General features: G+C 45.3%; 1 protein-coding gene across 1 annotated transcript in view; it reads left to right on the forward strand.

Moving 5' to 3' along the window:
* The window catches only part of iqsec3b (IQ motif and Sec7 domain ArfGEF 3b), a gene marked incomplete at both ends in the record, with an annotated part of 74,068 nt that overhangs the window by 27,527 nt on the left and 29,569 nt on the right, over positions 1-16,972 (forward strand). The window contains 4 exon segments of the mRNA XM_083762984.1: positions 5,518-5,650; positions 8,029-8,454; positions 10,089-10,834; positions 13,779-13,940. Coding sequence (XP_083619110.1) covers positions 5,518-5,650; positions 8,029-8,454; positions 10,089-10,834; positions 13,779-13,940 — 1,467 coding nt within the window.

Below are 16,972 nucleotides of genomic sequence, written 5' to 3' on the forward strand. Positions count from 1 at the left end.
CTTCACACCCTCAGTGACACTATATATAAACCCATATAAATGGCCATGAAAGTAGCTTAGCCTAGTATTATTCTGCTGCTATACTGCACGCGGATATCTAGATGACGACCCACCGAAGAAGACATGCGTCCAGATTCCAGAGGAAAGTTTGTTTCGTGCCTAAACCTGTACGCCTGTCGACTCCCAGCTGTTGGCAGTTATTTTTTTCTTCTGGAAACTGGAATTAGGCATATAATCATTACAAATATGAGTTTACGTTGTCTACCAATAAGTCCATATAGAGCATACTGTATGTGCATGTAAACATCAGCTCCTTATCATTGCTGCGTCAGTGTTGCGTCAGTGTTGCGTTTTTATTATAGTCACTTTAGTCGTTTAGACAATTTAAGTGCACGTTAGTTTTTTTCCCGATCAATAGTATTCATAAATAGTATACTGTACATCCAACATTTCTTGCTGGTTGATCAAAATACTTTTATATAAAACTAAAAGGAAAAGTATTAATTGAAACAAAAATAAAAAACAACAAACAATGCAACTAAATAATAAGAAATACAATTGAATAGCTGGTTTTCCATCATATAGGCCTATTGAATGGTATTGAAAGTATTACAACTAGCACGAGCTGAGTGGCTATGCCATGCGCATGCATGTGACGTGCACATGACGTCATTAAACTATTAGCCCTACTAGTTAAAGCACACCACTGAGTGATCTATACATCGCATTACCCACACTGTACCTAATTTGGTGTTCATATATTAAAACGGGTAAGGACTAGTACTTATAATGTATTGAAAGGAAAACATAGCATCAGGTGTAACTAAAAAGGGTTATATTTGAAGTGAATGCTTTTATCGTGTTGAGACTGAAAACCTGCACTAGAGCCAAAACTGTGATGAAATGGCCATGTAAACATAACAGAACCCCGAACACATCTTACTCCGAGGAATTAAAACATAATCTGTTAGCATAAAAAGAGGAGAGAAACTAACAGAACGGGTTAATAGAAGCACTACTTTGGGTCAGACCAATTCGCTCTAATATACTTCAGGTGGATTACAGAGCCAATTCAATTTATTTTCCTGTGAACCCTGTCACTCCTATTCACCTCAAAATGCTAAACACATCTCTCTATAGCCCTGGCGTCGTTGGCACTTTATATGTCCCTGGTTGTTGTAGCCCAGTGGTTCTCAATAGGTGTTCATAATTGGCTTTTATTGATGTGGGCCTCGACACGTAGCATATCACGCAGCACGTTTTCGTTTTCAGGAAGTAATTAAAAAAAAGTTTTATGGACTTTTGATATTTCTTTGGCATCCATTGTTAGGTATGCCCACATGATGCAACAGAGCTCGTTCCTCCATATGCTGTTGTATATAATATGCCTCTTGATGTTTTGTACTCATACCTGACGAAGACCCACAAGGGTCAAAACTCTGTTCAAGAAATAAATAATTTTCCTGGGAGCAGTGATTCAGTGTGCGGACATCCCTTCCTTTTCATTGTACGTATATTTTTGACCAGCACCTGTAGAATTTCTGGAGATGTGCGTGCTTCCTGTCGGATCCTATCTATAATATCTATCCTATTAACCCTACTTTTGAACATAGCCGAGGTACAAGTTCACAATTGCAAGGCTTGTAAATCGATCTGCTATTTTCAAAATATTTGAAAAAACAAAACTTTATAAGCAGTGAAAATTGTGTAACAATTTTGAAAAGAAATTAACAACAAAAATCTTCTCTTATGGGGGTCCTTGGACCTTGGAACAAGATCATTTCAGGGTCTCCGCGGCCAAATACATATCAATAGGCTATGCACACAGAACCAAGGTTATAATAGTTTTGGGTTTTTCATTATAGTTTTAGTTAGTTTTTACATTTTATTTTCTAAATTAGTTTAAGTTCGTTTTTAGAGCGGGTTTGCTAGTTTTTATTTAGTTTTTATTTTGGTGAAAATGCTTAGTTTTAGTTTAGTTTGAGTTATTTTTGTATGTATTTCTTTACACAATACATATCAAGTACACTGTATCTCAAGTTCAAGTACACAGACTTAGATGTACATGGGCACTCATGATATATATAACAGGATCATTTACTGCCTTAATGGTATATGAATGAAAGGTTTTTTGAGCAAGGAGAAGGAGGCCGAAATTATGTTTTCTTCTGCTCTGGTAATTAAAGTTTTTTTGTGAGCTTTTAAAACGGTGTGCAGACTTTCTCCTTTTTCAGTTTATTTATTTTGTTCGAGCTCCCGTTGAATTTACTGGGATGTGCGTGTAGCTATACCTCCTGACCACTAAGGTGTTTTGAGCACCCATGCCATTAGCTGTTTTTGGATGAAGATGGAGAAGAAAAAAACTAAAACATACGAGCTAATGGATGCATTAGGTGAGTCATTTATTTGGACATAACAACATCCACTCAAGAGAGCCAAGACCCAGAAATAACTAAAACTGTGATAGAGGAAATGCACTCAGAGCTTTATGTTGATGTGCCACTGACGCAAGCTTGCTCACTCGCTCCATGACTAACATTGTCCAATTTGTCCCCAACCCTAACCGCACGCAATGCCACGCGTCAGACCCATGTGGCATCGGAATTATGAGTGGATCCCCTTTTCTCTATGGCTCAAAACAGCTGGAATGACAAAATATTGTTCTATAAGCCTTCTATGGTAAGTACAATACACTACTGTGTGACATTCTAAATCAATACTTAATTAATCAATTAGCAGCTTATTCTCAATTTCATATATTTATTTTAATAGTGTGTGGCTATTTTGACTGCCTGGAGCCAAATTGTTTTCCATATAGCTTCTGATTGATGATTTCTCGATTATTCATTAGGAACGGCACACAAATTGTTTTGTGTGCAGCACTACTGCATTTATTTTAGACTGTATGGGCATATAGAATACAATAACAATATTTGTCATTCCTGATGCTTTGAGAGATATTAGGCCTGCCTGAGAATCATAGATTCCACATGAATATGAAGTCCCTGGGTAAAAACATGGTATCAAATAAGTATTCCCTTATTGTCTCCACCAGGCCAAAAGGCATGGCCGAGACTAGGTTTGGAACCTGTCCGTCTGTCCGTCCGTCCGTCATCCATTGTTGCGGTCGTTCTATAGTCATTAAACGAAACGGGTCTTTCAGATTTTTCATGAGTGACCATCCATTTCATGAAGAGGACAACCTAAAGATATGAAAAAACTATGTCCTGTTTTGTTCTACCCCGGGTAGGGGTATATATCTAACAAACAAAGGCTCTTATTGAGTGTTTGTTCCTGCACTACAAGTGTTCAAATGGGTTGAGGTCTGGACTCACGGAAAGCCATTCCATCCTCTCCACTCCCAAATTGTGGATGTAATCTGTGATGATCCTGGCTCTGTAGGGGGACGGGCGTTGTCATCCTGCAGGATGGCCTTAGGTCCCTGATTCTGAAGATGGGATCGCCACTGGCTCCAGAGATTGCCTTTAATGATGACAGTTCTGTCTTGCCTGTGAGAGAGATACTGACACATACCATACCAAGCTGAGTTCCCTAACACAGAGTGTAAAAATTACCAATATGTTTTTTTCCCTTTATTACTGTGTGAGAGTGCAATCATCCAATCCACTAAGCCAGCGGTTCCCAACGTGGGGTCCGCGGACCTCTAGGGGTACGCGACACATAGCCAGGGGGTACCCAAGCCCCCTCAAAAAAAAAAAAAACGTTTTTTTTTTTTTTTTTGTTTTTTTTTGAGGGGGCTTGTGAATCATGGTGTGTGTGTGTGATATGAAATGTCCAGTACCTCCCCAGTGCCTCCCCAAGTGCCACCCCAGTGTCTTCCCTGCAGTGTCTGCCCAGTGCCTCCCCAGTGTCTGCCCAGTGGCTCCCCAATGTCTCCCCAGTGGCTGCAGTTTCTCCCCAGTGCCTCCCCAGTGCCTTCCCAGTGCCTCCTGCAGTGTCCCCTCAGTGCTTCCCCAGTGCCTCCCCAGTGCCTCCCCAGTGTCCCCCTGAGTGCCTCCCCAGTGTCCCCCCAGTGCCTCCCCAGTGTCCCCCTGAGTGCCTCCCCAGTGTCTCCCCAGTGTCTCCCCAGTGCCTCCCCAGTGCCTCCCCAGTGTCTCCCCAGTGCCTCCCCAGTGTCTCCCCAGTGTCCCCTCAGTGCCTCCCCAGTGTCCCCCTGAGTGCCTCCCCATGCTCCCCAGTGTCCCCCTGAGTGCCTCCCCATGCTCCCCAGTGTCTCCCCAGTGTCTCCCCAGTGCCTCCCCAGTGTCTCCCCAGTGTCTCCCCAGTGCCTTCCCAGTGCCTCCCCAGTGTCCCCCTGAGTGCCTCCCCAGTGACCAGCCGAGTGCCTCCCCAGTGCCTACCCAGTGTCCCCCTGAGTGCCTCCCCATGCTCCCCAGTGTCTCCCCAGTGTCTCCCCAGTGCCTTCCCAGTGCCTCCCCAGTGTCCCCTCAGTGCCTTCCCAGTGCCTCCCCAGTGTCCCCTCAGTGCCTTCCCAGTGCCTCCCCAGTGTCCACTCAGTGCCTCCCCAGTGTCCCCCTGAGTGCCTCCCCAGTGTCCCCCCCGAGTGCCTCCCTGAGTGCCTCCCGAGTGTCTCCCCAGTGTCTCCCCAGTGCCTCCCCAGTGCCTGCCCAGTGTCCCCCCAGTGTCTCCAATAGCAATACAAGAGCAATAATACAAATCAATCTTAATTTATTAATCTTATTCATTAATTATTGAATAAAATTAATTAATTAATCAAAATGTTTGACGCAAGGAGGCCCCCCTGCGGCCTGCGCCCAGCACCATGCCAAAGCTTTTTCCTGCAGGAAACACTGCTTGTGGTTGTAAATATATTGTTATCTGTGTTGCGAGGATGAGGGGGTACCTGGAAAAATATCTACCGCAAAAGGGGTACCTGGTCCAAAAAAGGTTGGGAACCCCTGCACTAAGCAACTCAAAGCAAAGGGTGAATACCAATTTATATTATAAATGACCGAAAGGCATAATTATAAATGTTGATAAAAAACTAAAACTAAGGGTATTTTGTCTATAATTTCAGTTAGTTTTAGTTAACTATATTATAACCTTGCACAGAACAACTCTTCCTACTTCCGGGCCGCTTCCGTATACTTCCTTCACATGTGTTATACCGATGGTACTGATTAAGGTTCTGTTCCATTTAGTATGCAGTGGTTCTCAAACTTTTTAATTTCAATGACCCCCATAACTCTGAGAGTGTACTGTACACAGCCGTACATGGCCATTTGGAACCCACTCAAGGACACTTTGAGACCCACTGGCGTAGCAGAGTGTTTCCAGTGAGCCAACACGCACAATAGCAGCACCTCTGTTTGACCAAAATGGAACAGAGCCTTCATTAATATCAGCAGTAACACCTGAGGAAGTAGGAAGGGGCCCAAGTTCTTTCCAAAATGGCGTGTGTGCATAGAGCCCATTTGGGGGTCAATGATGTACGCACATGAAGGTTCAAGGTCACAAACTCTAATGTCAGTATACACATTTTTGTCTTCATGGCAGTGGACAGATGCTCAGCCTGGAAGGCGGCTCTTCCTCTGATGGCGGACAGGAAATGGAGGGGACAGGGGGCGGAGGAATCAAGAGAGAGGGACCGAGCGAATATGAAATCTCTCTGGAGAACAAGAACAAACAGGTATACACCTCTGTTGCAAATGCAACAATGCCTCTTTTATAGTAGTGCGTGTGTGTGTGTGTGTGTGTGTGTGTGTGTGTGTGTGTGTGTGTGTGTGTGTGTGTGTGTGTGTGTGTGTGTGTGTGTGTGTGTGTGATGTGCGTGCGTGCGTGCGTGCGTGCGTGCGTGCGTGCGTGCGTGCGTGCGTGCGTGCGTGCGTGTGTGTGTGTGTGTGCGTGCGTGTTTGTGTGTGTGTGTGTGTGTGTGTGTGTGTGTGTGTGCAAAAGTTAGCAGGAGTTTGTCCAAGGTTTTCTGCAAGTGATATGTGGTTTGTGTATTCAAAATACTGAAAAAGTATATTAATGTCCCTATTTACACTCGCAAGAAATTCCCACGGCCACCATAGCGATGCCATCGCCACGGCGACAGGATCGTGAAAGATGCTAGGTCGTCATGGTAACAGCTAATAACCGCTCTTGTCGTGGCAGCTCAAGGTATCTTTATTTCTCACAGCGATCCACTGAAGGGGCCACTGTTTCTGCTGTGCCTCTGTTAACGGTGCTGCCTGCTGCAATATCATGTGGGTGTGTGGATGTGAGAGCAACATATGTATCTGTTATGTGTGTGCAAATGCATACACAGAGTGTGGGTGAACGTGCGTGTGTGTGTGTGTGTGTGTGTGTGTGTGTGTGTGTGTGTGTGTGTGTGTGTGTGTGTGTGTGTGTGTGTGTGTGTGTGTGTGTGTGTGTGTGTGTGTGTGTGTGTGTGTGAGTGAGTGTGAGTGTGTGTGTGTGTGTGTGTGTGTGTGTGTGTGTGTGTGTGGTTGTGTGGATGTGAGAGCAACATATACATATGTTATGTGTGTAAATAAATACAGTCTGTGTGACAATAGGCCTAATTCATTCATACATTTTCTATTTTCGTGTCTTGTCATAAAGACACCAAAAACATAAATAAACAATATCACATTCACTTCCCACACAGAAACTGCACAAAAAGAAAATATTTGGTTAAAAACAAAAACAAAACAGAAATTAATATACATCACATATATGTTTTATTTTTCCGTCGCGTCGACTTGTGTGTGCATGCGTGCGTGCATGCGTGTGTGTGTGCGTGTGTGTGTGTCTCTGTGAGTGTGCATGTGTGTGTGTGTGTGTGTGTGTTTGTGCGTGTGCGTGTGCATGTGTGTGTGTGTGCATGTGTGTGTGCGTGTGTGTGTGTGCACTTGCAATAAGGCACGTGTGGCTATCTTTTTCTCTCCTCTTCCTCAACCCCCCCCCCCATCTCTCTGTCTCTCTGGGTCTTGCTTATAAGATGAAGGGGAACATGAAGCTGAGACGTGAGCTGAACATATGATGCAGGAGAGAAAGCCTCGAGGATGCTGTGATTTAGGACTGAGCCGCAGGGCAGAAATTGGCCCATGAGGGTGTTTACTCTTCTCAATTTTCAGTGTCACAGCCCATCTGTCCTCCTCCAGTGTCCCTTCATCCAGGATTAGATTGCAAGATGAGGATTGATAGTGTTCACGCTATGGGTCTAATTCCAAGAAGAAAATGCAAGAACAGTATCGCCCTGCGTGGCAGTCCGATACTGCTCATCTGATCTTTCAAGGACATTGTGCGACCGACGTGAATTTAGCCGCCTTGCAGTGTCAGGGCCTTGACGAGATGTTTGATAGTGACAGTAAAGTTCCAGTTATAGCTAGCTAGCTGTCATTGTCAACATTCTCAGAAAATATATTATAACTGTCTACATCAGCCGTCAACAGTACATCAAAGAAACAAAACAGAAATGTAGTCTACTCTAATCAGAATAATGTAGCTTTCAGGTCTTGAAAGTGGTTTGACTATTAGTTTGAGTGGATTTAGTCCATCTTCCAATTTGTACATCTCCATCCATGCAGGTTTTACACAGTATGATTCATTCATGCTCAGTCAGTCCTGGGCTGAATCATAGTCTAACTCTCCATTATTGATTAATAGAACACATCATAAGAGCGCATAAAAGGACGGATAAAAACCTTAAAAACATGCCAGCCTGCTTCCAATACTATGCTCACAAAGACACTTCCATGCCAGAGAACCGTGCACAGAATATTGAATATACTTCCTATTTTCTCAATGTCAAATTCAAAGCCCATGTGCATTATAAAGGACCTGCACAGATGATCCTATGTCAAACACCTAAACGCATGAATGCAGTATGAAGCAGGCCCTAATAAGTTACCATAATGGACAAAATATGTCCATTGTCCATTGTTGTGTTCTATACTGTAGCACACAACAAATGGTGAAACGGTTAACCACGGACACGGTCTTGTGGGCGGCCCCCTACTTCGAAGTCCTTTTACAATGTGGCCACGCTGTCTAATTGAATACCTCTCTCTCACTGCGCAGATAGAGGAGTTGGAGCAGAACTACGGAGGCCATCTGATCGCGCGACGCGCAGCCCGCCGCATTCAGACGGCCTTCCGCCAGTACCAGCTCAGCAAGAACTTTCAGAAGATCCGCAACTCGCTGTCGGAGAGCAAACTGCCACGCCGCATCTCCCTGCGCCGCCCCGGCCCCGGGGGCCGAGGACAGAGCGCCACCCAGCGACACAGCTACACGCTGTTGGAGCCCGGAGGAGGGCCCATACCGATACCCCCCCAGCGCGCCAAAACCCCGCCTCCGCCCCCCTCCCGTACCACCTCTCTGCCCGCCTCCCCTGCCCTTGTCCGGGCGCCTCCTCCTGTGGTGACAGACCAAGCCCCAGATGTAGCCCCATCAGCTCCCTCCCCTGCAACCACACTCACACAGCTGGAGGACTGCTTCTCAGAGCAGGCGAGTGCTGCAGTGACATCAATAGGTCATGCATTGTTTCTGCTTGGTAGCAGAGCTCTCTTATACAGTATATACAGCCATTCTGCAGCAGATATTTTATGTAAATCTTTGCATGAATAATAATAACAATAATTATTATATTATATTATCCATATTTGTTCGGGGATATGACATCCCTACCTCTATCCCCCCCTCTCTCTCTGTCTCTCTCTCCCCCTCTCTCTCTTTCACACATCTCTCTCTCCCCCTCCCTCCCCCTACCTCTCTCTCCCTCTCTTTCTCTCTCCCCACTTAAATTTGCTCATGTGGCACACCCATCATGCGATGCTCAGCCAATCACAGCGCAGAATGATAATGATAATGAACTTAATTTGTGTAGCACTTTTCTAAACAAGGTTCCAAAGTGCTGCACAGAGCAAGGTTAAAGACAGCAGATAACAAACGACAATCAAAAACAATATGAAAAAAAGACACACCAATACAATACACCAATGCAAAGGCGGGTTGTGTCATTAGAAAGGTACTTTTGGACAGAAAGGGATTTTTTTTTCACTGGAGGAAAAATATTCTCTATGAAGGTTTTCTCTTGGCAATATCGGTAGAGGGCGCAGTGGAGTAACTAAAAGCTTTGGACCAGAGCTATAGAATGCCATACCTTCCAGTGTGCAATATCTGAGGATGCGTTCCGTCCTCACATTTTGAGGACACAATCTCTACAATTAGTAGTTATAGATAATAAATTCATTTCTGTTTAGCACTTTTCCGAGTCTGATTTTCCTAGTACCAAGTAATTTACACAGCACATAAGAAAAGGTGCCATACTGTCAGTAGAAGAGCATGAAATATCAGAAGAAAATGCAAGATAGGCCCAGGCCGTAGCGTAACGGTCTGGGCACCGGACTGGTGATCCAGTCGCGGTGTGCCGCGGGTTCGACTCCCGGACCCGACACGGCCTTTACCGCATGTCATCCCCCCATCTCTCTCCCGTTTCCTGTCAGCCTACTTTCTATCCCTTAAAAAATCAATAAAGGCGTAAGCCGCAAAAAAATATCTAAAAAAAAAAAAAAAAAAAGCAAGATATATCATCTGAACAGCGTAGCAAGATAATACGCCAAAGCCTCTGAAATGAAACGAAAGGTATGAACACAAAAGTAAGCCAGCAATAAATGAACAAGTGGCTGTTCCAGCAACACAGCCAGCTGGCACTGACTGTTAAGCTTATGTTTCTTTCAAGTCTGGTACTGGATGTTCCTTTATCTCCACATATGGAGTTCAGCAACTGTATCGTATATCACCACAGACCAGTTGACATGTACCGATTGATGATCACAGCAAATTCGCTTCCACAAAAAAAATCTTTGTGAATTTTTCAATTCTGAGGTAGATAAGCCAACTGTACTTTTTTCAATACTGTGTAGCAACGAGCAAGCAAATGACTGGAAATGTTTTACACAAATCTCAAATCCTTGGATCGCGATACATGTTTTTATTAAATCGATTTAAATTGTCACCAATTTATATCGATATATCGAAAATTCGAAATACAATATATCGTTACATGCCTACAGACCAGTCCTCCCAGCTATATGTTTTTGTACTTGTATCCATGTCCTCACGGTCACATTGTTTTGCAGCTGCACTCCCTGGCGCAGTCCATCGACGACGCCCTCCGCGGCTGGAGCATGGCGGCGGCGGGAGAGGGCGGAGAAGGAGAGGGCGGAGCGGGGGGGATGCTGATAGACCCCGGCGCGTTCCGCAAGGCCGCCGAGAGCGCCGGCTGCATGCCTCGCAGCGCCAGCTCCCTCCTCATGGCGTTCAGGGACGTGACGGTGCACATCGACAGCAACAGCTCCTACACCATCTCCTCCGCCACCACCACCTCCGCCCTGGGGCCCACGGGGGGAGGAGGAGACGCGGGCAGTCGGAAAGCCTCCATGAGCGGGGAGGCGGGGGAGTTCCCCGCGCCTCCCCCCAGCGAGGAGCTGTTGATGGGAGGGGAGCCGGGCTCCAGGAGGGGCTCGGTGGTGCCCACTCTGGGAGGAGGAGGCGTAGGTGGGGGAGGAGGGGGGTTGAAGGGGGAGAGTGGCGGCTCGGAGAGACGACTGAGCTCCACCACCTCCACCACAACCACAACAACGGTCCATCAGTCCAACCAGCAGCCCACCACCCAGACCTACACCCAGTACCAGCAGTACCAGTACACCCATCAGCCCCATGGGCAGGTTCCCGTCGGGGGGCCCAGCCCGGGGGAACTCCAGGCCCTGGTCCTCTCTCTGCCCCGGGACCGCTGCCAGGACCCGGCGTCGTGTCGCTCACCGACCCTCTCCACGGATACACACCGCAAGCGTCTCTACCGCATCGGACTGAACCTCTTCAATGTGTGAGTGACACCCTTTATTGTCACATCACAAGTAAAAAAGTGGGTGAAATTCATTTTTGTGCATAGTTCCCATCATGTCAATGAGCGTGTCAATCAGCATCAGTATCAGAATTTTAAACGAGAATCACAGGATCGAGATTAGGAAAACGATCAGGGTCAGGGTCAGAATTAAGCCTAATGCATACGACACCCGAACAGATGGAATTTGTTCGGTTCTGCTGGCTACAGACTATATATAATATATAATATGACATCATTCAGAGGATCAGGTGGGTGGGATTTGGGGTGTTCTGTTGTCTCTGAGATATTGTGAGTACTGTGATTGGTCAGACATTAGTCAAAACTAAACAAACTAAACAAAACAAAACAAACATAACAAACCTATCTTGAACGATGGGCGTGTTATGGTTGTTTAAGTTTGTTTCTGTATTCAATCCGAGGCTCCATTCCGCCACTGCCAGCAGTGAAAAGCAGCGATAATTTGTTAGAGACACGAGCAACATCCAGGATGTACAAACACCTCTGAAATCTCTATCTACTATAGTGACCATTCATAAACACAACCTATTACTAGAAACAACACACACACACACACACACACACACAAATTCCCCACATTGCGTCAAAATACCCAGGTATTAAAACACAGAACAGTGAGCACTCCTAAAACAAACTGTTCTCGTGTAGCATGCCAGCTATATGTATCGTTTCTATTACCACGGACCGGCTGACAGTTCATGAAATGTGTGCGGACCGGCATGGCTGGGGCGAGGGTGGCCTCAAGTAGCCAGCCTACCCGCTGCTATATTATTATATCACAAATTCACAACATAATGTTATATCATTGTCATTGATCATATATCATTGATCTTGGTGACACACGGTTATAGATTCACGGTCAGGAAAACTTGGGATTCCCTTCTCGAGTACCAGTGGGACATGTCCGAGTGGCAGCACAGGTACACGTACCAGTGGGACATGTCCCGAGTGCCAGCACAGGTACACGTACCAGTGGGACATGTCCGAGTGGCAGCACAGGTACACGTACCAGTGGGACATGTCCCGAGTGGCAGCACAGGTACACGTACCAGTGGGACATGTCCCGAGGGCCAGCACAGGTACACGTACCAGTGGGACATGTCCCGAGTGGCAGCACAGGTACACGTACCAGTGGGACATGTCCCGAGTGCCAGCACAGGTACACGTACCAGTGGGACATGTCCCGAGTGGCAGCACAGGTACACGTACCAGTGGGACATGTCCGAGTGGCAGCACAGGTACACGTACCAGTGGGACATGTCCGAGTGGCAGCACAGGTACACGTACCAGTGGGACATGTCCCGAGTGGCAGCACAGGTACACGTACCAGTGGGACATGTCCCGAGGGCCAGCACAGGTACACGTACCAGTGGGACATGTCCCTAGGGCCAGCACAGGTACACGTACCAGTGGGACATGTCCCGAGTGGCAGCACAGGTACACGTACCAGTGGGACATGTCCCGAGTGGCAGCACAGGTACACGTACCAGTGGGACATGTCCCGAGGGCCAGCACAGGTACACGTACCAGTGGGACATGTCCCGAGTGGCAGCACAGGTACACGTACCAGTGGGACATGTCCCGAGTGGCAGCACAGGTACACGTACCAGTGGGACATGTCCCGAGGGCCAGCACAGGTACACGTACCAGTGGGACATGTCCCGAGGGCCAGCACAGGTTCACGTACCAGTGGGACATGTCCCGAGTGCCAGCACAGGTACACGTACCAGTGGGACATGTCCCGAGGGCCAGCACAGGTTCACGTACCAGTGGGACATGTCCCGAGTGCCAGCACAGGTACACGTACCAGTGGTTGGGAACCTCTGCTCTATAGCAATGAATACTATCACAATATAGAGCTTTTTAACACTTATTTTAACCAAAGAAAATCACTTACCCGACCTTTAAACGAAACAAAATCCTTCAACCTCTGTGCAAGTCAACCATTTAAATTGGTGTAGTAGTGTAGGAGCTGTCCATTCAGCACCTCCCTGTGCTGTCATCATCAGTGTTTGTGATAAAGAGCAGGAGCGGCAGATGGGAGCGAGATGGGAGCGGGAGATAAAAAAAGGTCTATGAATGAACAATGTGATGTAGTCTCTCTGTGTCTATGAATAGAGCCCACGCACAGTTGACCTGCACTTCTTAGTTAATTCCAATTAACGTAAATTAACTCATGTGCATCGATGACATTGTGGCCATTTCCAAGGTCCAGCTTTCGTACATGACTATAGGCACGCATGCATGCACGCATGCACGCATGCACCCTTACACACGCACGCACGCACGCATGCACGCACGCACGCACGCAGGCACACATGCACACGCACGCACACGCACACACACACACACACACACACACACACACACACACACACACACACACACACACACACACCTCTTTCTCTCTACAATTTACAATTTACAATTTAGGCATTTAGCAGACGCTCTTAATCCAGAGCGACTTACATTAAGCAAGAACAATAAAGCATGGGAATACATCACATAAAAACATTTATCATGAAACATGCGTAAGCTAAGAAAGTAACAGTGGAATATCTATATAATGAAACTATACATATAAACTATACATCTATACTACTATGCTATACGTACTATGACGTGCTATGACTACATACAATGCAATTATAGTGCTGTCTACATAACATGCTATAAGTCTGTATCATATGCTATCTAAGTCTACAGAAATGCTATCTAAGGGGGTGGGGTAAGTGCTATGGGCCATGATGGGAGTCTGAAAAGGTGGGTTTTCAGACTACGACGGAAGATTGGGAGTGATGCTGCAGTTCTGACTGCAATGTGTGTCTCTCTCTCTCTCTCTCTCTCTCAACATTATGCCACATACTGAGACAAACATGCTGACACTCTTCTCTCCCTTGGGCAGAAACCCGGAGCGAGGCATCCACTTCCTGATCACGCGGGGTTTCGTACCGGACACGGCCATCGGCGTGGCTCACTTCCTCCTGCAGAGGAAAGGCCTGAGCAGGCAGATGATCGGAGAGTTCCTGGGCAACAGCAAGCTGCACTTCAACAGGGACGTCCTGGAGTGAGTCCTTTTCTTTCTCCTGGGTCTGACGCCTGATTATGAATCCCACCAACGTTCTAGGGTAGACCCGCCTTACCATGTGTCTGATTGGCTCCTGGGAAGGCATAGTTGTACTGAGTTTAGGTTTAAGTAAGGTTTAAGCTCAGTTAGGGTTAGGGTTAGGTTTAGGCATAGTTTTACTGAGAAATCTGATTGGCTAAGGAACCTGCCAATCTCTATATCACTCCCATTCAATTCAACAGCAAGGGGATTCTTTTTTTTTTTTTATGTTCTGCTTATTCTTTTTTTTTTTTTTTACAAAATAGAAGTAAATTCAGAAATAAAAACAGAGTGACAAATACAAAAAGAAACTAAAACACACACAATAACAAAACACAAACTCCAAATCAAGACAACCAAAGAACATTCAAAGCACAACAAAACAATAAAAACAATATATAAAAAATGAATTAAAAACTCCAATATAGTCAATATTCATAGATCATGGTCACAAACATCGTCCAGACAAGACAGGTTGGGCTGTCAGGCGACAGTTAATCAGGTTCAATCAGGTTCAATCGGGGGCACAAGTGTAAGGCGGTCAACATGAGACAGAAAAGGCTGCCATTTACTGAATTTGGAGATTGAGCCACGCAATGTATATTTAATTTTTTCCAATTTTAAAAAATGCAGTATGTCCGATATCCAACGGGAATGTGAAGGTGGGTATGTCTTTTTCCAATACATGAGAATAAGACGTCTTGCCAGAAGCGTCACAAAAGCGACAAGGTCAGATTGATATTTAGGCAGGGGGATAGTATCAGGAAGGACGCCAATTAGGGAAATAATAGGGGATGGCTCTATGGGAAACTGTAACACATCTGAAATAGTATCAAATATAGCTGACCAAAAAGACTGTAAGGCTGGACAGGTCCAAAACATATGAAGAAGATTAGCTGGAGCCTGGTGGCATCTATCGCACGTTGGATCAACACTATCATAGATCCTGGCTAACCGAACCTTGGTCCAGTACACCCGGTGGAGAAATTTACATTGCAACACCCCATGTTTAGCACATATTGATGAAGAATGAACACGACCCATAATGGCCTCCCAGGTTTCATCAGAAATGTCTTCCTCCAGGTCCTGGGCCCAAATATTCTTATAGGCAGTGGTTGAAGGTTGAAGGTCAAATAATGAGGTATAGAGTGACGATATCTTTCCCTTAAGACTAAGAGGAGCTGACGCTATAATTATGTCTATAGGTGAATTTGGTGGAATAGTCGGGAAACTAGTACATTTTTGGCGAACAAAATCACGGACTTGCAAGTAACGGAAAAAGTGGGTTCTGGGTAGCTTATACTTTTGAACAATCTGGTCAAACGAAACGAACGTGCCACCATCAAACAAATCTTTGACTGACTTAATGCCATGATCATACCAAATTTTAAATGCCCGATCTTGTAAGGAAGAAGGAAATAATGGATTTGCACACAGAGGGGTTAGTAATGGGAATAGTTGAATATCAAAATGGCGTCTAAACTGAGTCCAGATCTTAAGAGTCGACTTAACTAAAACATTGGAAGAGAATTTAGATAATGGCGCAATTGAGGGAGCACATACTAAGGCAGTCAGAGAAGCCGGGGCACAGGAAGTGGATTCCATGAGCCACCATGCAGGGGATGATTGTAGGTTGTAGTCATGCAGCCAATACAATATAACTTGAAAATTAGCAGCCCAGTAGTAGAACAAAAAATTAGGTAGTGCCATTCCACCAAGTTGTTTTGGTTTCTCTAAGATGGTCTTGCGCAGCCTCGCCATCTTTTTGTTCCAAATAAACCCTGAAATAATAGTATCAAATTTTTTGAAAAATTTAGGAAGAATGTTCATTTTAACCGAATTAATACGGCCTGCAAGTGTTAACGGCAGAAGAGACCAGCGCTCAAGATCTTGTTTGGTACGAGTTAAAAGTGGAGAGAAATTGTGTTCAAAAAGTTTTTCAAATTTATCTTTAACGATTACCCCAAGATAAGAAAATCCGTGGCGGGAGTCTTTGAAAGGCAATGTTTCTAATGGGTAGTCAAGTCACGGGCAGCATCATTTATCGGGAAGAGCTCGCTCTTATCAAAGTTCAATTTATAACCTGAGATTTCACCAAAAGACTCGAGAATAGAGAGGGCATAAGGTAGAGAGGTGGCTGGATCAGAGATATATAAAAGCAGATCATCATAATGAGACCTTGTGCTCGGCACCGCCTCTAATTATACCACTCAAGTGCGGGCTCTGTCGTAATGTCATGGCAAGCGGTTCAATAGCGAGTGCGAAAAGTAGGGGGGAGAGAGGACACCCTTGTCTTGTCCCTCTGAAAAGGGGGAAGTAATCAGAGTAGTTGTTATTAGTATGAACCGAAGACATTGGAGATGAGTACAGTAAACTAACCCATTTAAGAAATTTTTCGCCAAATCCAAATCTGTTTAAGGTTACCAATAAAAAGGCCCATTCTACTCGATCAAATGCTTTCTATGCGTCTAACGAGACAAGTACTTCCGGGTATTGAGAAGATGAGGAATTATAAATAATATTGAAAAGTCGCCTAATATAAAAAAATGAGTGTCTATTCTTAATAAAGCCCGTCTGATCTGAGGAAATAATACAAGGGAGAATGGACTCAAGTCGCAGAGCTAATACCTTAGCGAGTAGCTTTACATCAACATTCAATAGGGAAATGGGCCGATAAGAGCCACAACTGAGAGGGTCTTTGTTTTTTTTTCTAAATGAGTGAGATGGAGGCTTGGCGCAAAGTTTGGGGGAGTTGACCACACTCTAGAGATTCAAGAAACATTTTTGTCAGAATAGGAACTAATTTGTCAGCTAATTTTTTATAAAATTCAACCGGGAAGCCATCAGGTCCAGGACATTTTCCACTAGCATCAGACAATTCTTGGTGGGAAATAGATGTATCTAAATAACCTTTCTGAGCAGGGTTAATGGTGGGGATATCCAATGATTCAAAAAATGAATTATATTTCTCCTCGTCAGCTGATGAATACGAT

This window comes from Protomyctophum parallelum, assembly GCF_964188405.1.
Source record: "Protomyctophum parallelum genome assembly, chromosome: 4".
NCBI lineage: Eukaryota > Metazoa > Chordata > Actinopteri > Myctophiformes > Myctophidae > Protomyctophum > Protomyctophum parallelum.